This window comes from Anastrepha ludens, chromosome 2, assembly GCF_028408465.1.
Source record: "Anastrepha ludens isolate Willacy chromosome 2, idAnaLude1.1, whole genome shotgun sequence".
NCBI classification, from domain to species: Eukaryota; Metazoa; Arthropoda; class Insecta; order Diptera; family Tephritidae; genus Anastrepha; species Anastrepha ludens.
In genome coordinates, this window is record NC_071498.1 from 107,638,168 (window position 1) to 107,664,943 (window position 26,776).

Here is a 26,776-nt window from a genome sequence, read left to right on the forward strand (position 1 = left end):
AATTAAACCCTATTATAATAGAAATACTCGATACTTGGAAGACGCCAATATATTATATTTGCACGTTGTAAGTTTCTAAATCGCAAGCTACACTGAATATCAATGTGACAGATCCAACGGCTTAAAACGTTATATTACGGTAATTATTTCTTATCCGTGTATGATCAACAAGCCAGGGATGTACAAAGTTGCAATATTTGTTAAAGAAAACTACAGAGATGATAAATAAATGAAATGAAAACTGGATTATTTTCATGCCCCCGTAGCGGGGCCTTTCGGCCGTTAAGGGTTAATGTATTCCCCTTCTCCGAGACTAGCGGTTTTACTAAAAGAGATAACTGCATTACTGATGGACGAGGCATTTACTAACTATACTTTTATCTTTGTAAAAAGCAAAACTGAGATATAATTGCAAACAGTCTCATTGTGGTCAACAGAGTGTTGTCGTATAACTTCAACACTGCCAGTTAATTCAAAGCTTATAAATGGACAAATTAATTTACTCACCACAACTGCGCATTCACTTTTAAACATATTTGCGCAATTATTTATTTTTTACAGCACAACAACACAATTTCGCTTTATGGCTCAAGTAACAAGAAAACAATAGCAACAAATGGCAGAACCAGAACAGTGTGCATACAAAAAGCATTGTTCTACCAACACATAGGCAGTACCGTAGCAGGAACCCAAAAAAGTACAAAGAAAAAAAATTAACTAATATCCACAATTCAGGCATTGCTTACAAGTGACTGTAGCTAAAGAGAAGCATATTTATGCAAATACAGGGTGGGCCAAATAAGACTTACTAATGTTAAGCACAAATAACTTTTTTTATTTTTTGACATATTTATTTTTCTCTTTTTATAGGTTATAAAAACAATTTTATTATTAAATTTTGAATTCTTGGAAATTTATTATGGAACCCTACCGCAAGACCACCAACAACGACTACAATACGCTATTCGTTTTACACAATTAGCCACACAAATTGATTTTTTAAATAATGTTTTGATGTCAGATGAAGCGCATTTCCATTTAAATGGTTATGTCAACAAACCAAACTGTAGATTGTGTGGCTCTGAAAAACCAAGGGCAACACGCCAACATCAGTTGCAGCCATCTAAATGTACTGTTTGGTGCGGTGTTATGGTCACTAGAATTATCGGTCCATATTTCTTCGAAAATGAGGATGAAACGCCGGAATCGATTTCAGGACATTGATTGAAAACTTTTTGCGGCCAATGGCGGAACAGTATCCTAATTTGTGGTTGCAACATGATGGAGCAACTGCGCATACTGGTAAACTATGGACCTGCTGCGTGAAATTTTTGGCGAACGTCTGATTTCCAAAAATTCAGATTTCCCTTGGCCACCTCGTTCGCCAGATTCGACTGCGCCCGACTTCTTTTTATGGGGATATTTAAAAGACAAAGTGTATCTTAATAAACCAGAGACTATTAGACAGCTGAAGCAAAATATTCGAGACGAAATACTGAGCCTTCAACCAGAAACATTATGTGGTGTAATGGAAAACGCGTTAAAAAGAGCCAATCTTTATATCGGGAAAAATGGTGGACATTTGTCTGATGTAATATTTCATACGTAATTTCCATAAAATATATTCAATGTATAAAAACAATTAACCAAAATGAATGAGTATTGCAAAAGTTATTTGTGTTTAACATTAGTAGGTCTTATTTGGACCACCCTGTACATACGTACACGATCGGCTAAAAAACAACTCAAATGCTAAAAAATGTGAGAGTAGTAAAAGAATTAAAACAGCGAGGATATTCCAACCAACCAACATGTGTACAAAATCACAATGTAAATGCCGAAAAGGTGCAAATGAACAAATATCATCAAAATAAATGTATAGTACGCAACCCAATTTCTGCCACAGCAATTCGAACATCGCCAGGAACAAACATGACAATGTGAAAAAAGCAGTGGAGGTTTGCAAAATTAAATACGAAATACTCGTAACACTTTGAATACACCAAATGGCCAGTAAGACAACAAACGAAAAACAAAAAGAGCTGTCACGCTTTTAACAACCTATAATATACCTACGCAAAATAACTCGAAATTATAGTATATTGCCACTTCTTAAAATTCTTTCAGCAGAGCGATCAACCCCACTTTTCAGGAACTTCAGACAACAATTTAATTTCCTTTCCAGAAAAATCCATAGTAATTAAATTTAGCAATGCTCAGATAAAATACAAACAAAACGCTTAAGGTCAGCGGTTGCCTTCCTTTTCGGATAATTATTGTTGTAGCTGCTGTTCTTCAACGCAAACCCTAAATAAGTCGCGGTAACTAAAAATTACAAGCATCAGAGCTACTTTGTAGATCAGCAGAGCCAGTTCAAATGTTTTACTTTTATTGCATGCGAGTTCAAGAAGAAAATATTGCAACGGAAATGCCAAACGAGGCCATTGCAGCCTCAATAAGTAGATGTGAAATTATTGCAGTTGGTAAAACATAATTTTTAAAGCCAGAACTGGTCTCATTAGTTTAAGAAATAGGTAAGTAGATGGAAAAAAAATATTTTGAGACATAGAGAATTTTTCTGTTGTTTTGAAAAGTGGTATTCAGAAATCGAACCAAGCTAAATTTATGTTTAATAAATCCCCTAACAATATGGAATGAGTATTGAAATCATATATAAAGGTTGATTGGATTGGAGGTACTTTTTCCAATAGGGTTTTTTAAGAGGTTACGCGTGACTACTTTCAAACTAACTACATCATTTCAGTATTCATTCACATTTCATCATGGAGAGATTTACGCCTCAACAACGTTTTCAAATCATACAATTGGATTACGAAACTCTGTGAAATTTGTTCATTGTGCGCTCAGGCCAACTTAAGGTGTACATAACCGCTCGGCGATGAGGCCCATTTTTGGCTTGATGGCTACGTCAATAAGCGAAATTTCTTTATTTGGGCAGGAGAGCAATACGAAGTCATTCAAGAGCAGCCATTACATCCATTGACAACAATCGGCCTATAGTGCGACCTATGGACTGCAGATATCATCGGCCCTTATTTCTTCAAAGACAAGGCTGGGCCAATATAACAAAGATTCGCGAACGCTATCGCGCTATGATAAACCACCTTTTCATGCCCGAAATTGAAGTCCGTGATACTTAGAACATTGGTTCCTACAAGACGGCTTTACTTGTCATAGAGCCCGTGAAACAACGGATTTACTGCGTCGTCGTTTCGGTGAGAAATGTATCTCTCGTCTCGCTCTTTAGGACTTTATTTGTGGGTGCATGTATAATCTTAATGCTTTGTGGGTTAACCAGCTTCGATTGAGGCATCGAAAGCCAAACATTACTGAAGTTATTTACGAGATACCGACCGAAGTCCTCCAGCGAGTGTTTGAAAATTGATATGTACAGATGGTTGAATTACGGCGCAGTTGATAGGGATTAATCATTAAGGATTTAATCATTTGCAGCACATTATCTTTAAAAAATAAATGTCTTGACTAGTTCAACAAAAAAATAATGAAGATGGCCCAATCAATTTGAATTATAGATATTTGATATTTAAATTTAAAATTTGATACCTCTAAATTGATCACCCATTATATTCCTTACAATATTAATAGAAAATTTTCCAATTTTTGCAAAGTCAATCTCTTTTTTCTTAAATTTATTAATAATTTACCATATATGTGTTTTTTTTTAATATTTTGTGCAACTATTTTACTCACCTTCAACTGCATCCCTTCATTGGGATTATTTTCTTCGGCACCTTGCTTCAGCCCGCTAAGAAAACGAGCAAATACTGTTCGCCTTTTATTTCGATTGCGTCCCTCTGTTTTCGAGAATTATTTAAATGATTAAATATGTATTGTGTTTTATTCAATTAAAATTAAAAAGCAAGAAAAAAATATTTTTTTTTTTATTTTCTTTCACAAATTCAAAAAACGCTTTCCAATTTCAACATAAGTCAATTTGCCAAACTCCACAATCTCGCCATTTCGATTGCCTACCTGTTGCTGAGAAATCGTACAAGAAATTCCGCCTAGCGCCCGGATAACTGTGTTGCATGCCATTCAGGTTAACCGCCGATTTCGAATCAATTGCACTTCTAGCCATGCGATTTGCCAAATCGTTTTGTGTATAGCTGTATATTTCATTCTCCTCACGATTTGAAAGGCAACTCGTTGGCTTCAGGCGACAAAAAAGAAACGAAAAAATGTTAGTCGAAAAAGAAAAAAAAAAAAACAGTGAACAACATCATTTGATAAAGTGCATGTAATAAAAATGAAGAGAGAAAGAGTTAGCTTTTTAGTTACGTTTGGTGTTCGCAAGATGTGCGAGCCTCTAGCACCTACGAGTACTTGGGCATGCATGGCGTATACGTACCAAATATTTCCCAGGCACATACAACGGCTGGCTGTGGCTTGTCGGCAGGGTTGATTGATTTGCGATATTGCCGCCAATAATGCCGAATCCAACACCTACACCGCCAACTCCACCCATCATCCCCGACATAACGCTGACACCACCACCACCACCAATGCCGCTACCGCTGCTGCTGCCACCCGCACGCCTCGACAACGTGTGACCAGTTGAAATGCGCACATGACGCTCCTTCCACTTGGAAACGCGTACCTCTTCAATTGCATCCAAAACGTCCTCGTACGGCATATTAATCTGTTTGCTATAGTGAGCGGCAAGGCCTTCCAAATAGCCACGTTTGCCCTCCTGCAACAAGAGAAACATTAGAAGCAGAGCTAAGCGAGTACAAAAAAACCAATAAGAAAAAATAAAGAAAACGCTTCTGATAGCTATTGAACTGATGTAAAAAGTATCGAATGCAACTAACGTAGGCTAGCAGTAATAAAAAGTGATGCAACATTTTACAGGCGCATAAATTTCAATTGAAGAGGCGCAAGTAACAGAGCGCACCGATTGAAGAGAGGTTGAGCAGCAGCGGCTTCATGTAATGGCAAGAAGTTGAACAAAATCGCCTTTTAAATATTTTATATAGGTGATAGCAGGATTTTTAGGGGGACTTTGTCCCCACCACTGTAAGCATTAACAGTTAAAAATCCCTCGGCAATACCAGACGAGCGTCCCGTGTGCCATCGGCTGTCAAAGTGTTAATATCTTGTGGTAATTAGTAAAGAGCTCCCACTTCAGCATGTCTCCGCCGACAAGTATAATAAATACATACACGCACACATTCACTCATATATTTATAAATACTTTTCCGAGAGCAAGCACGAATATCTATGCATGTAATAGAAAACTTATATATACATAAATACAATTCACGCGTACATCCCTTGTTGGGTATTTGGCCGAGCCACTCCTCCAATTCTTGATGTTGCCTAACGAGGGCTGATCGTTATTAGAAAAATTACTTTCTACCATTTGCTGTTTCATGAGCACAGTAGGTTTCGAACCCGGCCTCTAATGTTTAGTAATCACGCAGAAGCTCATCCAGCTGCGGCTGTCAAAAACTTAGCATCTTCAACAAAATAATAGGACTATGAATAAGTTCGTGCGGTTTTACAACAGATGGCGTAACTTGATTATTATTCCATCGATCCACATTTCCAAACATTCATTGGAGAGCTACTGTCGTAAGGCACAAACGTCAGTATAAGTTTTTTATTTGAAGCGTAAACAACAATATTTCTACCACACTTGAAAATGTCGAATTTCGTGCCAAATAATGTGTTTTTGCGGGGAATTCTTCTTCATTATTTTAATATGAAGAAAAAAGCAGCCGAAAGTCGTCGTATCTTGGTGGAAGTTTATGGTGAGCATGCTCTATCTGAGCGAACGTGCCAGAAGTGGTTTGCACGCTTTAAAAGTGGTGATTTTGGCTTGGAAGACGAAGAACGCGAGGGTGCGCCGCCAAAGTTCATGGATACCGAATTGGAGGAATTGCTCGATCAAGATCCGGCTCAAACGCAAGAAGAGGTTGCAAAAACTTTGGGAGTTGATCAATCAACCATTTCCAAACGTTTAAAAGCCATGGGAATGATCCGAAAGGTAGGCCATTGGGTGCCGTATGAATTGAAGCCAAGAGACGTTGAACGCCGTTTTATGGCATGCGAACAACTGCTTCAACGGCACAAAAGAAAGGGTTTTTTGCATCGAATTGTGACTGGCGATGAAAAGTGGGTCCATTACGACAATCCAAAACGTCGGGCAACGTATGGATACCCTGGCCATGCTTCAACATCGACGTCGGCGCAGAATATTCATGGCCTGAAGGTTATGCTGTGTATCTGGTGGGACCAGCTGGGTGTTGTGTATTATGAGCTACTGAAACCGAATGAAACGATTACGGGGGATGTCTACCGACGACAATTGATGCGTTTGAGCCGAGCACTGCGAGAAAAACGGCCGCAATACGCCGATAGACACGACAAAGTTATTTTGCAACATGACAATGCTCGGCCACATGTTGCACAAGTGGTCAAAACATACTTAGAAACGCTCAAATGGGATGTCCTACCCCACCCGCCGTATAGTCCAGACCTTGCGCCATCCGATTACTATCTCTTCCGATCGATGCAACATGGCCTGGCTGACCAGCACTTCCGTAATTACGATGAAGTCAAAAAATGGATCGATTCGTGGATTGCGGCAAAACCGACCGAATTTTTCACAAAGGGAATCCGTGAATTGCCAGAAAGATGGGAAAAAGTAGTAGTAAGCGATGGACAATATTTTGAATATTAAATTTGTAACCATTTTACGTCAATAAAGTTTCAAATTTCGAAAAAAAACCGCACGAACTTATTCATAGTCCTATTAAAACCAAATAAAATTGCAGGCAGATGGAGGAGCCGAAGAGATGAGTCATCACCAACAGCTTCTGGCTACTTGTAACATCTAAGCCGCTTGAGAGCCATTGCTCCCGCTGTAAGTGGATACTTTTGCCTGTGCTCCTCATACTCTCACATACGTACATGCATATCCATTCGCCATCCCAACTACTTGACATTGAGCAGCCACATTGGCGTATCATTTTGTACGCATCGCATTGCAGAATGTGGAATTCTCAAACTTTCGTAATATGAAATGCAAATTGGAGGCGTGCACAATGCCTGTGACGCGCTTAGCACCTTTTGGGGGGCCTGTCATCACCAAGCCGGCGGCTATGCAAATGTAGTGCACTTGCTCGTATGTCGATGGTTTGTATGTATGTGTTTTTCGTACCTTTGTGAATTTCTTGAAGTGCAATTAGTTGTGTCGCGACAGAGTAGTCTGGCGACAAAATGCATAAGCCGCTAGACAATTTAATACAGGCGCATTAGATGCATGCAATGAAGTGCGTAAATATGTATGTGTATATAGCTAGGTTTCCATTGCATATAAATGTGCATGCCTATACATATACATTGCTATTTATTATGTGCGTACATACATACATACACACTTATAAGAAATTAATCAAAAAAATATAAATTTGAAACGGTGAGACGTAGCATGGGTATTACACCGAAATTAAATATAACGATAAAATTTAAAATATTGTAAAAATCATATTAAGATTCAAAGATACAGGGTAAAAGTTAATTTTTCACTAACATAAAAATTATATACAAGTAAGCACGAATAGACTTGTTTTTCATAATTTATGTGTATTAAGGAGATTGTCGATTGCAATATTGCAAATGATGAAACTTTTAAAGTGAACAACAAGAAAAACTGAAAACAATCATTGCAGCATTAAAATTCTGAAACGATATATTGAGCACAACTGGCATTTTTGTTTTATTTTTAAGTTCAAAAATGCGTTTCTCGAATTGCAGATGGCAAGCAGATATAAACCTTCAACTTGGTTGGAGAGGAGCGAGCAGGCGCTCATAACAAAAAGAAATGGCCACATATACAATGGCAAGTCAATTTACAATAAGAAATACCCCCTGGTAGCCTTCCTTGATATCGACGGCGTGTTCAACCACATCCTACCGGATACCACTGACTGATTTCCAGATCTCCGGGGCTCTGGTTGAGTTCATCAAAAAGATGCTCATGAGCAGATTTGTGATCGCAACCCTAGGTGCCTGGAAGATCAGGAAAAGAGTCAGTAGAGGAGCATCTCAAGACGAAGTGCTGTCCCCTAAACTACTAAACATAGGTGAAAAGTGGTCAAAAACAAATGGGCTAAGCGTCAACACTAACAAAACTGAACTCTTCTTATTTACTAAGAAACATAATAGGTCTATTTATAAGTTCGTGCGGTTTTACAACAGATGGCGTAACTTGATTATTATTCCATCGATCCACATTTCCAAACATTCATTGGAGAGCTACTGTCGTAAGGCACAAACGTCAGTATAAGTTTTTTATTTGAAGCGTAAACAACAATATTTTTACCACACTTGAAAATGTCGAATTTCGTGCCAAATAATGTGTTTTTGCGGGGAATTCTTCTTCATTATTTTAATATGAAGAAAAAAGCAGCCGAAAGTCATCGTATCTTGGTGGAAGTTTATGGTGAGCATGCTCTATCTGAGCGAACGTGCCAGAAGTGGTTTGCACGCTTTAAAAGTGGTGATTTTGGCTTGGAAGACGAAGAACGCGAGGGTGCGCCGCCAAAGTTCATGGATACCGAATTGGAGGAATTGCTCGATCAAGATCCGGCTCAAACGCAAGAAGAGGTTACAAAAACTTTGGGAGTTGATCAATCAACCATTTCCAAACGTTTAAAAGCCATGGGAATGATCCGAAAGGTAGGCCATTGGGTGCCGTATGAATTGAAGCCAAGAGACGTTGAACGCCGTTTTATGGCATGCGAACAACTGCTTCAACGGCACAAAAGAAAGGGTTTTTTGCATCGAATTGTGACTGGCGATGAAAAGTGGGTCCATTACGACAATCCAAAACGTCGGGCAACGTATGGATACCCTGGCCATGCTTCAACATCGACGTCGGCGCAGAATATTCATGGCCTGAAGGTTATGCTGTGTATCTGGTGGGACCAGCTGGGTGTTGTGTATTATGAGCTACTGAAACCGAATGAAACGATTACGGGGGATGTCTACCGACGACAATTGATGCGTTTGAGCCGAGCACTGCGAGAAAAACGGCCGCAATACGCCGATAGACACGACAAAGTTATTTTGCAACATGACAATGCTCGGCCACATGTTGCACAAGTGGTCAAAACATACTTAGAAACGCTCAAATGGGATGTCCTACCCCACCCGCTGTATAGTCCAGACCTTGCGCCATCCGATTACTATCTCTTCCGATCGATGCAACATGGCCTGGCTGACCAGCACTTCCGTAATTACGATGAAGTCAAAAAATGGATCGATTCGTGGATTGCGGCAAAACCGACCGAATTTTTCACAAAGGGAATCCGTGAATTGCCAGAAAGATGGGAAAAAGTAGTAGTAAGCGATGGACAATATTTTGAATATTAAATTTGTAACCATTTTACGTCAATAAAGTTTCAAATTTCGAAAAAAAACCGCACGAACTTATTCATAGTCCTATTAGAATTCCAAAAATAACTCCTCCGACTCTAGATGGAACGGCGCTGTCATTTAGTGATGAGGCTCGATACTTAGGTATAATACTAGACAAAAAACTAAGATGGAAGTCAAATGTCGAAGATGGAGTAAAAAGAGCGACAATAGCACACTACTCTTGTAAAGAGCTAATAGGACTAAGTTGGGTTCTTTCGCCATCTATCGTATATTGGCTTTACACAACAATTGTATGACCACTTCTAGGATACGGTATACTAGTATGGTGGCCGGCTTTAGATAAGTTAGATATCAAAAAACTATGGTACATGTACAAAGAATGGCCAGTCTTTGCATCTGCGGGGCTCACTAAATATTATGCATAACCTATTACCAACAGAGCAATTCGGCAAGCAAACAGCTGCCAAGGCAGCTCTCAGATTAAGAGAAATCGGAACAAAGCATAGAGGACATTCTTCAGTTTTAGAAACCTTCCCCTGCATTCCTTTTACAACGGATTTCTGTAAGACCAAGGATATCAACTTATTTAAAACCTTTCGTCACAGTATTTCCGTCCAAAGAGGAATGGAATAATGGGCTTATTGTTAGAGAAAATGATATAAACATCTATACAGATGGCTCAAAACTAGACAACAGAGTAGGGGGAGGGGTTTACTCTGATAAACTCGTAGTTAGCCAATCATTTCGCCTACCTGACCATTGCAGTGTTTTTCAGGCGGAAGTCACTGCTATAAAAGAGGGACTTACGGTAATAGAAACGAGAGTATTATCCACAAATGGAGACTTCACATGCTCGGACAGTCAACCAGTAATGAAAGCGCTAGAATCTGAAACAACTCGTCAAGAACATTCATAGAATGTTTTAAACTTCTAAATGACGTATTAAAATACTGCAAAGTAAACCTTATTCGGGTACCAGGCCACAGGAATATAGCAGGGAACTGCAAGGTAGATGAACTTGCGCGAACCGGTACAACGATTGACCTCCACGTGGATAAGACGCTGACACCTATGCCTATAGCTACTTGTAAACTACTTATAGGTAGGGAAACCATCAACAAGGTAAATACAAGTTGGCAAAACCTCACAACATGCGAACTAGGTAGACACACATGGCCGAAATGGAACAGCGGTCGATCAGAAAGCTTCTTAAGATATAACAGAGAATCTATAAGAAAAATGATAGGGCCATTGTTTAATAAGTAGCCACGCTAGAAGGTTAGGACTTCCGTACCTCGATTTCTGTAGAAGCTGCCTTAAGAAGAAGAGGAAACAGTCAGGCACCTTTTATGTAATGTAGCGGACATAGCGAATCTAAAACTAACGAAGCTTTTCTCGTTTATTAAAGCTACCGGATGGTTTGAAAAAGAACCCATAGGTCTAAGTGTGCCATTGCGAAAGCCACCCTACATATCTACCTACCTATTCAATGGCATTACTGTCGAAATGGCAGGCACGTTCAGTCCTTCATGAATATATAATATGGATTACAACTCTATAAATTGTATAATATTAAACTCACGATTCTCCAGATTTCTCATTCCTGAGATAGTAGGGATGCTAGTTTGCACTAACACGTTCGAAATTTCATTAATTATATTGATATTGCGGAGCAGTTTGAGAAATAGCAATTTACAATTTATTTTTAATAAATAATTATTTTTGAGTACAAGGGCATCTAATACCCGTATTTACCCGTATTTTATTTAAAACCGTCTGTCACACTACAACTTTAATCAAAATTAACTGCGGCAGCGTTGACCGTCTTTCTGGCTATAGAGATCAAAATAAAGATTTCCATCACTCAAAATTGTTTTTTCTTGTTTTTTTTTTATTTAGTTATACAAAACAAACTGTTTTTGCAACACCTTTATTTCTTTAATGATATTTTCTATATAATTTGAATAAATTCTAGAGTCAGTTCGTCTTTCTATTCACATGTATGGGTGAATATTTCTTTGGTTCACCGCAAGTTGGTTGCTTAATTAAAGAGCGGTTCCATGTCAAATGATATAAATATTTTTGAAATTATTGTTTTTCTTAAAATTGTTTCATTTGTAGACTTGAATTTAATTAGAAGTATTCTGAAAAAAGTATGAGAAAAGGAATAGTTTTGAGATTTACTTAACGTTGAAAACTTGAGAAAAAAATTTATTTTAGTCAGATATCTTCGATTCTGTTTAAAATTTTTATAAATTTCCTTTTTAATTGTTCAAATTTTTATACATTTATCTCTTTAATTTTGTAGGATAAAATATCTTTTTTTTTAGTTTTGGAAAACAAATTGTGGAACTTTGTTTTTTTACGAAATAGCACCGCCCCATTTCAGCTTTTTTTTTTTTTTTTTCTTTCATAAATAGGTAAAAATAAGCTCAATAATCTCTGAAAGTTTCGTCATAGGATTCCATTAACTTCTCGATTGTACTCAAATACGAACCAGTGAAAAATAAGTGAGAATTACTACTCTAACGAAACGCATACATAACCGTACTTTTATATTACCTGCGATTACGAAACGATCGATGTGTTGAAACGTACATACATCCATTCGGTATTTTTCACTCGCTCAGCATATTTCAATATAACTCGAAAAGTCAATCAGTCAAGCACTGTGGCGGCAACATAATGCTTCGGGAGAGCTTCTCATAGTACGGAGTAGGACCCATGCACCCAAAGCCAATAAAATGAGCAAATTTTTGTTCTCAGCGACATACATTCAAGTAATGGCGATGGAGAAGATACCATATCGTTGGTTTTTTATGTAAGATGACACAAAAAGCTCCTCAACGTTAATACATGAAGGGTTTTTACAAAATAATGTTTAAGTTATGGAATGACCCAGACCCAGACCCGACCTAAGCCCCATTGAAAATCTTTTCGGAAATTTAAGTAAGTAGTGGTATTAATTCTTCTTATTCTTCTTGATTGGAGCGATAACCGCTTAAATGACTTTGGTCGAGTTTAACAAAATGCGCCAGTCGTTTCTTTCTTGTGCTAACCGGTGCCAGTTGGAAACACCAAGTGAAGCCAAGTCCTTATCCATCTGATTTTTCCAACGCAGAGGAGGCCTTCCTCTTCCTCTGCTATCTCCAGCTGGTGCCGCATCGTAAGCTTTCCGTTGGATTAGGTGACATCCGAAATCAATTGTCAAACTTTAGACAATCTTTTATTATTGAATCATAACATATGTTTATCCTAAAAAAATTACAACTCAAAATTATAAGAAAAGTTAAAAAGAAACGAAGGTACTTCACTTCAAAACACAATATACCAAAATTATCAACATTCAAGAAATCTCAAAAATATTAACTTTTTCGAAATTCTTCTTAATATACATCTTACTACACTCAAGCCTAAAAAGAAACAAGTTTTCAGCAAAATGCAGGGCCATATTCCCAATACATGCACATTACTAAAACAAGGTATAGGTAAAACCGGTTGTAGGAAACTATTAACCAGTAAAAGAATTAATCTTCCTACATCATTTTAATATTTCATCTTTCACATGAACTCACGGAGATTTTATTTGATCTGTCAATTCTTTTTTCTTCATTACCCTGTTGAAGTTAGCATGTCAGTGCAGCTCTTAAAATATTTAGAAATAGTATAACATCGAGCATCGATAAAATCGTTTGTTTTGGAAGATCTACCAGAAACAGAAATTTTTTAAAAAATGGTAAAAATATTAAAAAAGTAAAAGAAGTTTTCTCCTTCATTTCCAAATACTCATCATCGGTCTTTCAAACATTTTCGAAAAACTCAGAAAAAGGTTAGTTAGGTATCTTGGAGTAATACTTGACTCCAAACTCCATTGAAAACTACACATTGAAAATCGGGTAAAAAATGGGGAATCAATCCACAGGTCGTGCTATGGATGTACAAGGCAGTTGGTTTGTACAAGGTATGGTTTGGTGGGAAGCTCTTCGGAAGGGTTGTAGTATCACTAAACTGGGAAGGGTGGAAAGGACTGGATGCATTGGCAGCACTGGGGCAAGTTTTACATGCTGAATGTCCTTTTGAACTTACTTCCCATCAACTTTTAATCGCAGCTCAAAGTGCAATCAGGTTCAAGAAGATTGGCCCCTGGAGGCAATCTCTCAAGGGGCATGGTAGCATTTTCGGGCAGTTAACACCGTATTTCTCCGAACTTCGAACAGATCTCTCTATCCGCAAACTTGAGTTTGAGGGTCGTGACAGAGCAATCTTTCCAAATAGGCAGGATTGGATCGAGGGAAAAATCTGTAGCGAAGCTTGCACCTCTGTCTTCACTGACGGTTCCAAGATGGAATCGGGAGTCGGAGCAGGGCTGTTCTCTAAATCAGCTAATTTATTTATTTCCTTGAAACTGCCGAACACTGCTAGTGTTTTTTAAGCAGAAGTCTTTGCGATCCTGTAGGCATGCAAAATGCTTAGGGAACGCGGGAGCGGGGGAGATATTAACATTTTCTCCGATAGTCAATCCGCGATTAAGGCTCTGACGACGCCATGGTGCAGAACAAAACTAGTAAGGTAGGAGGAGATCACAAATCTTGGATGTGCAGGTAACAGGACGTAGGAACGTAGATGGAAAAGATGGAACATTGATTGCTGAAGAGCTTGCCAGGAAGGGGACTAAATTGGCCTCAGAGATCTCATACCCGGTCATCGGCATCCCCCTGACAGTCGTTAAAGGGGAAATGCACAAATTATTTCTCAGGAAAGCGCAGAAAAGATGGAGCTCCATTTCTTTATGTGCTATTTTGAAAACCCTTTGGCCCCAATACGATATCCGAAGGACTCAGAAAGTCCTTTGGACTCCTCGCCATTCAATTTTCAAACTCGTAGCTATGTTTAACGGTCACTGGACGATCGGCATACACGCGGAAAAGCTAGAGTTACCTTTTAACCCCCATTGCAGAAGCTGTGGGGACCTTTCAGAGAAGGAGACTGTAGAGCAGTTTCTCTGTAAATGTCCGGGTTTAGCAGCTAGACGACTAAGGTCACTGGGCGCTCCTTTCTTCGACAACCTGGGGCAGTGCGCCAACCTAAATCCAATCAATCTCCCCCATTACATCAACAACTCTGGCTGGCTGTAGATATCTGCCTTTTGGAGGTCTCATAATGGTATCAAAACGGTGCTTCAGTGCTACTTGAGGAGTGACAAACTACCTAATCTTCTTGAACATTTAAACCTCCAGCAACCTCTCACATGACATTCTATTTTAAATAGTTGGCGCTTACACTTCTTTTAGGTGTTTGGCCGAGTTTCCGCTCCTATTTGTGGTGTGCGTTTTGGTGTTGTTCCAGAAACTAAATATTTCGCTCATGATATTAATAATATGGGCATGAGAAAAAAATTACCTGAGAATACAAACAGATTTTGAGGTTTATGAGCCTAAGTCATTCACCCTGAGTTTGAATCCCCTCACGTCCAGACAGTGACCCCGAAATTGTTGCAATAAGTAATCTCGAGCAGGCATAGCCAAGAGCTCTTGAAGACTCGAGTTCTAATTGACACAAAAATAAAAATAATATTTTACTTTGTTGTTTTATTTTTAGACTGGCCTTGAGTTCGCAAAATAAAAATTAAGTAAAGAGAAGTTGAAAAATTAAATTGGTCACTGTGACCTCATTGCTCAAAACTTAATCCACATACCAGCAAAAACCTTTTCATATGAATTCTAAAAACTGTATACCTACAAATACAACCACAGTTTATTTAGAAAAAGCCGCAAGAACGAGCTTTTTCATTGGCAAATGAAACCAAAATCTATGATATGCATCAGACGAATGGTTTTTGTGGTTTTCAGAATGTGAGTTCGCATTGAATGGAAAGTGTAGAAATTGAAAGGGTGAAGCGTGCGACGATTGAACAAATAGGAATTTCAATGATGAGTGTCGTGAATACATAAACGCATACATACACATTTATTAAACATAAGCTATTTAAGTACGTAGCTGTGGCATAATAACTAGCATAAGCTATTAGGTGAATATTAGCAATGATGTGGTATTTGACATAAATTACAAACTCTGGTCATAAGGGATTAGCGTAATTTGATGCATTGCTTTCCAGACACATTTGTTGCATTCCATTCCGACTTTTCATCTGAGAACTGGAGCAACGCGAGCAAGAAGTAAGGAAAACGGAAAGGCAAAGATTTTGTGAAAAGCAAAACAGGGTACCAACATTTTGGAACAGAAGCATAATGAGTGATTACTTTTGAAGTGTACTGTGGCAAAAGCATGTCAAATTATAAAAAGAACTTGGTTTAACCGCACTTGTTTTTTGTTTTTTTTTTTTTTGCTATTGTAACAATAAGTAAAACCGAAGTTACTGGAATATCTCAAAAACTAGAAATAAACTTGAAAAGCATTTAAGGGAGTAGATTATTTTACATATCAATTATTTTTGTCAGAATTTTTTTCATCCTCAAAGTTTGCAATTCTCTTTTTAAATGAAATTTAGCGATATTTGTCGATATAGTCGGAAATCATCAGGAGTAGTTTAAAAATAGTAGTCGCCCTTCGGTTGTGGCTCACAATTATTTCCAAAACTTCACTACCGCCATTTCTTCAGAATTCACTGTAGGTATTTTTTATTTTTTCTTAACGAAAGCATAATTTTTAAATGATTTGGAATAATCGATTCAACCAGTTAGACAATTCTCACTTCTATTCGAGAGGCAGAGACGAAAAATTTTGTGATCAGATACAGGGCGTGCGTTATTCGATGTAGAGGATGTTTGAGTTTGATTATTAAACACACAAAAAAATTCAACTGTAAATAAAACTAAATTTTGTAACTGAAAAAAAAGTTAATAAAGTTTTTATTGTAGCCAAATTCTTTTGCCAACTTCGATATATTTTCTATCTGCTTATTAGAATGTTAACTATTTATATAAATTAACACATACACCGGGCGTTTTTTAACTGCATGAGAACTATCGATATCGATAACTATGGTTTCACAGCTGAAAATGACAAACTGTATTGAAATTTCTATTCAAGGCTTAGCAAGTCATCATTAGTCGTAATATATAACACCAGAAAAACACTTCCAAATGATGGAAATTTAATTTGAAAAAAATAAATCTATTCGAGAAGTTCATAAAGCCCTTCGTCCATTTATCGTGCGGTTTACACGATGGCAGCATCATTGGCCCTTATTATTTCAGAATGAGGAAGAAGCTACCGTTACAGTAAATTCCGAGTTATATCGAGCCATGCTGACTGAATTTTTGATTCAGCTTGGACCAATCGATTTATTGGACCGATCGCGTGAATCATGTAACTCGTAGCCGCGGCGGACATATGTCGGATCTACCAGATCCTATTTATAGTAAAAAAAATCACTCCACTAATATTTCTGTTTTGTATTATCATTTTAAATTCTCAATCTCTTAAAACACACCCTATACATACATACATACATATATAATTTCGCTTTCGATTGGCTATATCAATAAAATTATTACGTGGAAAATTAAGAAGATGGAGAACTTTCCCACTCACTGTTTGATAAACTCGTTTGTTAAAATTGACTGAAATTACTAAGAACACAAAGACCAGGAAAATAACTGTGCAAAAAGAATATCAAGCCAAATATGCACGTGTCTGTTCATATATGTAGATATACAGGGTTACACTGAAAGTCCAGGCACTTAAAGACGTTATTAATTAGGGTACTTCAGATTCATTTGTTTATATGACATGATGCCCAAAACTTAACAGTTTTCAAGACCTTCAGCTTTAAAGATTTAAAAAGAAAGGATAATGACCAAAAATGAAGATAAATATAATAACGACCGCCCCTCGGTAGGCAATGGCAAACATCCGAGTGTATTTCTGGCATGAAAAAGCTCCTTATAAAAAAAATATCTGCCGTTCGGAGTCGGCTTGAAACTGTAGGTCCTCCATTTGGGGAACAACATAAAGACGCACGCCTCAAATAGGAGGAGGAATTCGACCAAACACCCAAAAAGGGTGTATGCGCCGATTATATATACAAAGGATGGTATACAGAAGGTAATTTTGGAAGTTCGTTTTTCAAATAAGCAATATTATTTACAGTGGCAGCAATTTGGCCATTGGCAAGTGAATTCGTAGTTTATATTGCCATTTTTCACATTATGAATGACTTATCTCGGATCAGAGCTTGCAAATTATACATAGGCTAGAAAAGGTATGGGAACGGATGTCTACACCCGGATAGCGATGATGGTTTTGAGTAATATTGATTGATTCAGAACTTGGAGTTTTAGCAACTCAGATTGAACTAACATTTAACGTCAAGAAATATTTATTTATTTATTTTTGTTTAATTTTTTAAGAATGACTCACCCAAGAAAGTTCGAAAATGTATATCTTAGATGGAATTCAGTAAAAAAATTCTTAATTTTACTATGAATTTGCGTTTACATTAAGGATGGATTTTTGCCTTAAATCAATACTCGCTCTCTCTACTCACTCCGACGGTACTTCAAATAATGTTTTATTGCTTGCAATCGCATTGCGTCTCTGTTTATTATGCCGTGCGACCAGTCTGTTCTCTTTCCTTTGCAGCATTATTCTACTAAAGATCGGTTTCGTTTAGTTGGACCGTTACGTCCTTTATGGCAACGAATTTGACTGACGGCAAAATACGTGCCGTAAGCCGTACGCCATGCCGGAATGCACAAAAACTGGCAAATTTCTACTTTTACGTAAAAGAAGAACAATTTTGTATAGCGCAAATTTTTATCGATGGTGTTTTTATCATATCAAATTAAATGCAGAAAAGAAATGGAATTAAAAGTAACTGAGTCAATTGAAATGCACCCTTATCTTTTCGAGAAGAGTTTGAAAGAGTAGAGAAAAGGCTAGGCCTAACTAAGTTGTTCTGAAAAATGTGCGTCCCGATCTCGAAGTTATGGTCGCATCCACGGTCTACGACACCATAAATTCTATTATTCTATTCTTATTTCGCTTCAATAAGCCATAACTTTTTAATATATTTTATAGGCTTGTTTATATACAACAAAATATAATATAGTAATTGCTTTCAGGACAAGAACATGTTTTTTTCTGTTTGTATGCGACAATACTTTCATTATGGCTCCATGGTACGTTTTACACGAAACGTCAGTCAAATGCGTTGCCGCATTGCTCCGTTTGTTCCATAATCTTTACGTCAATCCTGCATAAAAAGTGACAAACAGATGTGACATTTTGTATGTGATAAAAAAGTGTTTAAAAAATAATTGAAATATTTTCCTTTTAAGTAAAGCTGAGACTTAACGCAACTTTATTTTATATTTATACCAATTACTGAAAAAAATCATCATAATCTATGTGAAAAGCTTGAGTTTCAAAATTTCCCATGTAGGTATAATGTCCATAGTAACACCAGTCGTTTAGGTAGTTATTTCATTTCACTCACAAGCCACCCTATATTTATATGCAGGTTTGATTGGAATGCAACTGAGTGAATGCAATTGCAGATAGTTCTAGTGTAAATGGATATTCCTACAAAGAGAGCATTAGAAAGTAGAGAAAACGATGAATTGAATGCATGTGCATCTATACATATGTACCTACTAATTTTCATTCATGCCAAATATCTGTGTCAGTAAATCAGGGGCAGATATGGTATGACAAACTTGACGCGTGCTTTAAGGCTTTAGTTTAAAAGGTTACACGAGTGAATTTACAGGTATTTCTCTTTGATTGGTGCAACAAACATTAAAGGGAATTTGGCCAAGTTTAATAAAACCCGACAACTATCTTTTATCTCTTGCACGCTAATAGTCTTTTACTCCCAACATTGTCGAACCTCCCGTGCAAACCTGACATGGAAAAGCTTCCTATAATGAGTCATCTACCCGTTGAAAGTGTTTTATGTCGCGTATGAAACTATCCTTTTGTTGGATAATAACTAGAAGCGCATCCCAAATTGGAGGAAATGCTGGACCAAACAGAGTATACGAGTATATATGCACATATAACTCCAACCGCATTCCAGTTCTTCTCTTCAATGCAGAAGAGACCTACCTCTTTCACCATTGCATCAAATATGATACATGCAAGGCTGTAGGGCTTGTATGCATTCGTAAAACATGATCTAGCCAGCGCAGACTGTTTGATTGATGAGAAAAGATATTTAATCCTGCCCTCACTCATCTACAGACATTTTCCATACGTTGCTTTATTCAGTTTAGAGAAGGACTATCAAAAGGCGCGGTTGCGGCTCTTTAGCAATTTAGTTCTGCAACTCAAACAATAAGTATTCCCTAATATCATTAGATTGAAGAAGTCTCATGAAATAGTGCTCATTCTGAAATTCTGTTCAGTATGAAACAACTTGACGAGCTTTTTATCCCTTTCTATAGGGCAGGTGATATTGCCCGTCGTTGTTTAACACAGCTGTATTAGTTTCACGGTCAACGTATAGCAGCAGGTAGGTGCGAGACCACCATTCGGAAGTGCACAGGTTCGAAACACAGGGCACGACACACCAATTGATAGAAATAGTTTTTTTTTCTAATAACGGTCTCCTCTCGGCAGAAAATGGCAAAACTTCAAGAGTATTTCTGCCATGAAAAAGCTTCTCACAAAACATCATCTGCCATTCGGCGGCGACATAAAACTGTAGGTCCCTTTATTTGCGGAAAACATCAAGACGCACACCACACACAGGTCAAGAAACTCGGCCAAACACCCAAAAAGGGTGTACAGGGTTTGATTGAAAAGTAATGAGCCTTCCCGCGCGGAGCGTCTGCCAAGCGATCAATCGAATCGGCTGGTGGGGGGAAATGATCGTTGGACCTTCTCCTTCCACTAGAAACCGGTCCCAGTTCGCTGGAAGCAACGGTGCAGTCAACATCGCTCCGCACGTGAAAGCTGTTTTAAAAGTGTGTTAGGATTTTGCAGTGTCGAAAATGAAACGATCGTTGGAGCAACGTTACTCGATCAAATTTTGCGTAAGGCTAAACAAAATGAGTACCGAGACCATTGGGCTACTCAAGGAGGCCTACGGGGACCAACCCTTGACCAGTGCCCAGGTAACACGGTGACACAAGTCGTTCAAGGTAGGCCGGGAGGACGTCGAAGACGAACAGCGATCTGGAAGACCTTCGACGACGCAAACAGACGAAGATGTGAACCGGGTTCTGGAATTTTTCAACATTGACCGTCGTGCAGTCTACGTGAGATCAGTGAAGGGTTAAATTTAACTTATTACAATGTGCGGGAAATCGTGACCGGAAAACTTGAAATGCGCAAAATGTGTGCTTCATCACGACAATGCGCCGGCGCACACCGCCTTCCTCTGCCCCTCTGCATTGGCCAAGATGGGGGTTCCGGTGCTTCCCCACCCTCCCTACAGCCCAGACCTGTCCCCTCCGGACTTCTTCTTGTTCCCGCGCCTGAAAGCTGAAGGGGAGACGTTTCGACTCCATCGAGGTGATCCATAAAACTGTGACAGCCGAGTTGAATGCGATCCCAGCGGATGAGTTTAAAAAATGTTTCCTGCAGTAGAAGGACCGCTACCAGCGGTGTATTCACGCTCAAGAGTCCTATTTTGAAGAATATTAGTGGTATAAGCCAAAAGGTTTAATAAAACTGCTTAAAAAAATAAGGCTCATTACTTTTCAATCAAACCTTGTAAGCACCAATTATACTTATATTTATTCCTGCCACAACTTGTGTTACAAGTTAAGCCCGTTATAGCCCGTTATGAAATTATAATACTTTTTTAATGAAGTTAATTTTATTTAATCATGTAAATATAAAAAACAAAAATCTTAATTTTCATTCGAAATGGTCGACATTTGCATTTCCACAAGCCTTCAAACGATTAGGCCAGTCGGCTATTGCAGCACGCACGATTTTCATGGATATTATTTTTAGATTTATTTCATGCTGAAAATTTTGATACAGCGTTTTTTAAAGTGGAATATCTTGGGGTCTTCTTAACATTTTTATAATTTTTTATTTTATTCTTTAGAATGAGTGTACTTTAGAATTTTTGTTTTTTTTAATTCTTTTGTAGAAGATGCTAAGAAAATTGTTTTTGCTATTTTTGAAACCCACCTGCCTTTAGATGTTTTGTATTACTTATATTTTTTTTTATAAGCTAGGACTGTGCTCAGTAAGACGGCCGCCGTTGGTTTGAGGTTACCATTCGGAATGGCCTAGGGTCGAAACCCGTGTAGGAATGAAAGATCAAATTATAGAAAAAGTGTTTTCTAATAACGGTCTGCCCTCCGAGAACCTCGTGCAAAGCTCCTCATAAAAACTCATCTGTCATTCTGGTGCAGCATAAAATTATAGATCCCTTCATTTGTGGGCAACATCAAGACGCATAACACAAATTGGAAGAGGAACACAGCGAAACACCTAACGGATGCGTACGAGCAAATTATATATATGCACACATTTATAAACATACACATCCATGAAGATTTAATAGAATAAATAACTTTTTCGTAAACTTAAATTCCAATCCGCGATTATGTATACACCCGGTTATAATTCTCGAACCATTCTACTGTCTGCTACCGTCTCAAATTCTTCACCTTAGATATAATTTTTTCTACGCTGACGGCATGTCGGGCGGGTAAAATGTGATCACACTGTCTAGAGCGTCGTTTTGTTGAGCAGTGTTCCCACAGAGCACACAAAGAGAGAGTCTCCTTGTACTTTGCTCGTCCTCGAATTTTAATATCTTGATTTGGGCAGCATTAAAAATTCACTCCTAGAACTCACAGAAGTGATCGTCGAGTGGGGTAGCCTGAATTTGGGAAATCCAACTTTGATGCGGATTATGTCGAGGCCCCTCCCTATTGGAACTATGCGCGACATAATCGAGCGTGAGCAAACTATAATAATAATTCATCTATTGGTGCAAATAGCATTTGGTGGAGAGGTCTGTCTGCCGCCACAAACCCGGTTAACCACATAGTCTTAAGTTTAAGCTATTTTTATCTTCTTTAATGTTCATAATTTAATCAAAACAGTAATAGCCAGCGTGTGCATTATCGGCAAGGCGGTGCTCTTTGCATTTACGTCGTCTAAATGAAGTTATCAAAAACGCATTTTCCTTTCATCGTTCAGTCTTGGTTGCCTGCTTGCCACCTTTCTTACTCTCGCGATTGATGGAACATTTTTTGCTGGAATACTTCCGCACGAGTTCGCGTTCATGCAGACTTCTCTGCTTGACATTTTACTAAGTATTCGTACAGCTTCTGCTGCTACTCGTTCTTGTGCTGCAGCCGCTGTTGTCGAAAGCGTAATTGAGACGTGTTGCTAAATTCTGTGGTGTAGATACATTTTGTAAACATTTCCCTGGTATACAGCTCATCCCACTTCATTGCTCCATCATTACATATATAGCTTACTGCCATACTTCCAACCTTGAAATCGCAACCTTCTGCAAATTGCAAACGCAGCAGCCCGCGTTATAATAAGGTAACCTCACACGTTCGACATGTTTGAAATTATTATTCCTGCTGCGGCAATGTGACGAGCAATTCTGATAGCAACTCTGCAGCTAATGGTGCTGCAATGTGTTTGCCAATTTTAAACACATCGTCGAGTTAGTGCGTTTATTTTTGAAACAGAGATTCAGCTGTGCAGCAGTTGCCACTTGACTACCGCCACCCGTGGCACAACATCCCACACTTAAGACTAGGTGAACATGAGTGTAACTGTAATTAGCAACTTGCACCATATGCGGTTGCATCTATTTATATGTACACACACATACATATATTTGTTGAGTTGCATCTCGTAGAAGTTTCCAAAGTCTGTTCGCAAGTTTAGATACCGACTGAGCAGTTGCCGGAAAGTCTTGCCAATCGATAGCCTGGTTGTTTGCGCCACTTATATGTAGTAGAACACATCCTATTGTCTGTTTGTGTTGCTAGCGCTTCGAAAGAGCAAACAATACAACAAACTTTGAGACATTAATGTGCGCGAACACTTTGGATGGTGGCATTTCTCCGAGAAGAACGCTGATAAGGCACGTTTCGATTACACTTAGCGCCATCGCCGGTTTTTTTTTTGTGGGTGGTTGTTGAGTTGATATGTTGTTTGTTTTTGTACCCGTATTCTCTAATCGTTATATTTGTATGCCTATGTTCTTTTAAAGAATTGAGTGTAGAATAAAATGTTAATATTAATTTATCGCTGACGACATCAAATTAATTAAATGAAAAATAAATTTTTTTCTCGGTTTTTTCCCCTGCTTTTGACTGAAAATCCTTCCTGTATTTTTGAATTTTATAACTCTTCCACTTTGCTTTTGTTAAAGCCGAATCCTAATGTGCAACATTACGACGCTCACCACAAATAGGTGGAGAAGCTCGGCAAAATACCTGACAGAAGTGTGTGCGCCAATTATTTGTTTTATTTCATGTTTTTGCCACGCATGAAATGTGTACACTTTTTACAAAAAAATATTCAATTCGAGCAATATTTCTTATCTTCTTAAAATACGTGCATTATTTAGGTATACTTTGCAACAAATTAATATTTTGTTGTTACATATAGAACCAATAATAAAAAACAATTGTGATGAAAATAAATAATATAAACTACTGGGTGAACTATTCAAAACAACATAACTTTTTTGTGTGAAATTAGTTTTTATTGATTTCAAAGACAAAATTGTTCAATAATGATTACAATTTTAACATATATTCACTTTAGCATATCCACCTTTTGCCTTGACTATAGCCTTCAAACATGCTGCACGAATGTTATCTTGAGATATTTTGGCCCATTCTCGTATAATCGCTTTTTTCAGCGCATCCATCCTGTTGGAACGTCCATGGTCTACGACCGAAATGTTTGCTTGTCCACGGCTCTAAAGCAACTGCTAAAACATTTTCCCGATAATAAGTCGCACTCACTTTGACACCAGACTCGATAAAAACGATTGGAGAGCGTCCATCAGCGGTCACTGCGGCCCAAACCATTACTTGCGATGGGAAATTGCTTCGAGTGGCCATACGTAGGCTCAAATTCTCGTATGAGCGATCGTTTTGAGTGTTTATGAACTGCTCAATTGGGAAATTTTTTTCATCAGAAAACACAATGTTAGGAGATTCGCCAGGTTACTGCCTGCGCAACAACTCCTTGGCTCTTTTGCACCGAACTTTTTTTTCTTGGGTAAAAGATCGTGTGCTTTTTGGAACTTCTAAGCCTTGACCTTGAGCTCATTTTTCAATATGCGCCGAATGCTGCCTTGCGATATTTTCAGTTCTTTGGCCATTTTTCTTCCACTTCTACGTGGATTTCGTTCAAGTCGAGCCTTCACTTTCCGAACCATTTCTGGCGTTGTTGCGGTTTTTTTTGGTCCACCTCCATAGCGTTTTGCAATGCTACCAGTATCATTGTAACATTTTATAGTGCGATACCCAAACATTTTATTCACTTTGAGGTGACTGAGCTCACGAACAATGGCTGGTTGTGATTTTCCAGCCAAATATAACGCAATCACACTATTACGTTTTAACTCCATCACAGAAAAAAAAATTCAACAAAACTGAGACGCAAATGCTTTTGATGGCTTATAAACAATATATTGAACTGTCATTAGAACAATTTTGACGATGATGTCATAAGCTGTTTTACAGATACAAGCAGTGTGAAGTTGGTAACACTTCATATCGTTCACCCTGTATGTCCAAACAAAAATTACTATAAAAGTGTGCATTCACAACGTATTTATACAAGATGGGGCAAATTAATGACCCTATCGGAAAATTTACACCTTTTGAAAATGGCGTCGTACGTCAATCATATCTGACACTTATGAACTAGACAGCTGCAGTGCACAAACAGAAAAGCAATTGAGCGCCTAAACCAAATAGAGATTTACATCACTCAAAATTACATATTTAGTAAAAAACTTCTTCAAAAGAAAGTGGGGGTGATTAACCTTGTGCATGGTATATTTATTCAGCTTATTCTTGTAAAAAAAAATAAATTTGATTTTTGAGCCTCTTGATAATTGTACTTTATTATACCAGGACTCAATGTACTACATATAATTCTGAATACCTCAAATCTATATATTAATACGGAGAGCAACATTTTGTCGTACCTTTTTTTAGTATTTATAGTCATAGGAAAAAGTTGAAACATATACAATTGGATAGCATATGTGAAGACGGTTTGCACAATGTATTAAAATAGATACCCGTATTATAATATATCATGCTATAAACAATATCATGATATTATATATTTGTATCATGATATAAAAATTGATGAAACAACTGGAAACTTATACATATATTGTGAATCAATACTATATATTATAAATTTGATTCAGAAATTATGATGGTCATGGATTAATTAATGATTGTTTTTTATTATGGTTTTTCAAAAAAAAAAACAAAAATTTTTTCGTAATACATAAAATTAAATGTTTCCAATTCATGAATAAAAAAAATTATGATATTTGAAATACACAAGTATTGGATCGCTTAATGTAGGTAAAATGGGATATTTTTCATATTTAATTTTACTACATCTATTCACATACACATGTTTTTGTAACAGAATCAACTATGTTTTCATGAAAAAATGAATGCGGCATTGTCGGCTCGATGGGTGCCGCGATTGCTGACAAGCAACAACAAGGGGATGCGGCTGTTAACTTCGAAGCAGTGTTTGGAGCAATTTAAGCAAGATGCGAAGGAATTTTTGCGCCGAATTGTCACCGTTGATGAAACCTGGATTAATTATTACACACCAGAAACTAAGCAACAATCAAAACAATGGATTTTTTCACGCTGAATCTGCTCCAAAGAAGGCGCAGATAGTCTCATCGGCTGGAAAGGTCGTGGCGACAATTTTTTGGGATGCGATGTTGATGACGGCGTCATCTTCATGAATTTTTTTATAAGCGACGAACGATCCCTGACCAATACTACAGTAAGTTATCGGACCGCTTTCACAAAAAATTGAAGGAGACACGGCCGCATTTGGTGCAAAACAATGTGCTGTTTCACAACGAAAACGCACCAGCACATTCATCTGGAGTTGTTTCCAGCAAACTGATTGAATTGCGTTATGAATTGCTATCACACCCTCCGTATTTATCCCATCTGACTCCCTTACATGTAGAAATGGCTCGCGGATAAAAATTAAGTTCATTGTGGAGTTCAACGAATCAAATTTGTTGGAGGGGTTAAAAAATGGCACAGCGTTGGCAGAAGTGTATCTTTCTAAAAGGAGACTATGTTGAAAAATACATAAAAAAAATTTTAAAAAAGGATGTCTTCATTTCTAACGGTTTACGGTTTATTTACGAAAA

At 37.8% G+C, this 26,776-nt stretch overlaps 1 protein-coding gene across 2 annotated transcripts in view; it reads right to left on the reverse strand.

The window, feature by feature from the left end:
• The window catches only part of LOC128855048 (uncharacterized), a 43,152-nt gene that overhangs the window by 14,209 nt on the left and 2,167 nt on the right, over nt 1–26,776 (reverse strand). The window contains exons 2-5 of one of the 2 annotated variants that reach the window (XM_054089632.1): nt 4,555–4,732; nt 4,391–4,485; nt 4,015–4,192; nt 3,733–3,836 (exon numbers count right to left, since the gene is read on the reverse strand). In XM_054089632.1, the coding sequence (XP_053945607.1) occupies nt 3,733–3,836; nt 4,015–4,192; nt 4,391–4,485; nt 4,555–4,732 (555 nt within the window). Of the gene's footprint in view, nt 1–3,732; nt 3,837–4,014; nt 4,193–4,390; nt 4,733–26,776 lie in introns of both variants that reach the window. The other variant, XM_054089633.1, reaches the window with a different exon arrangement.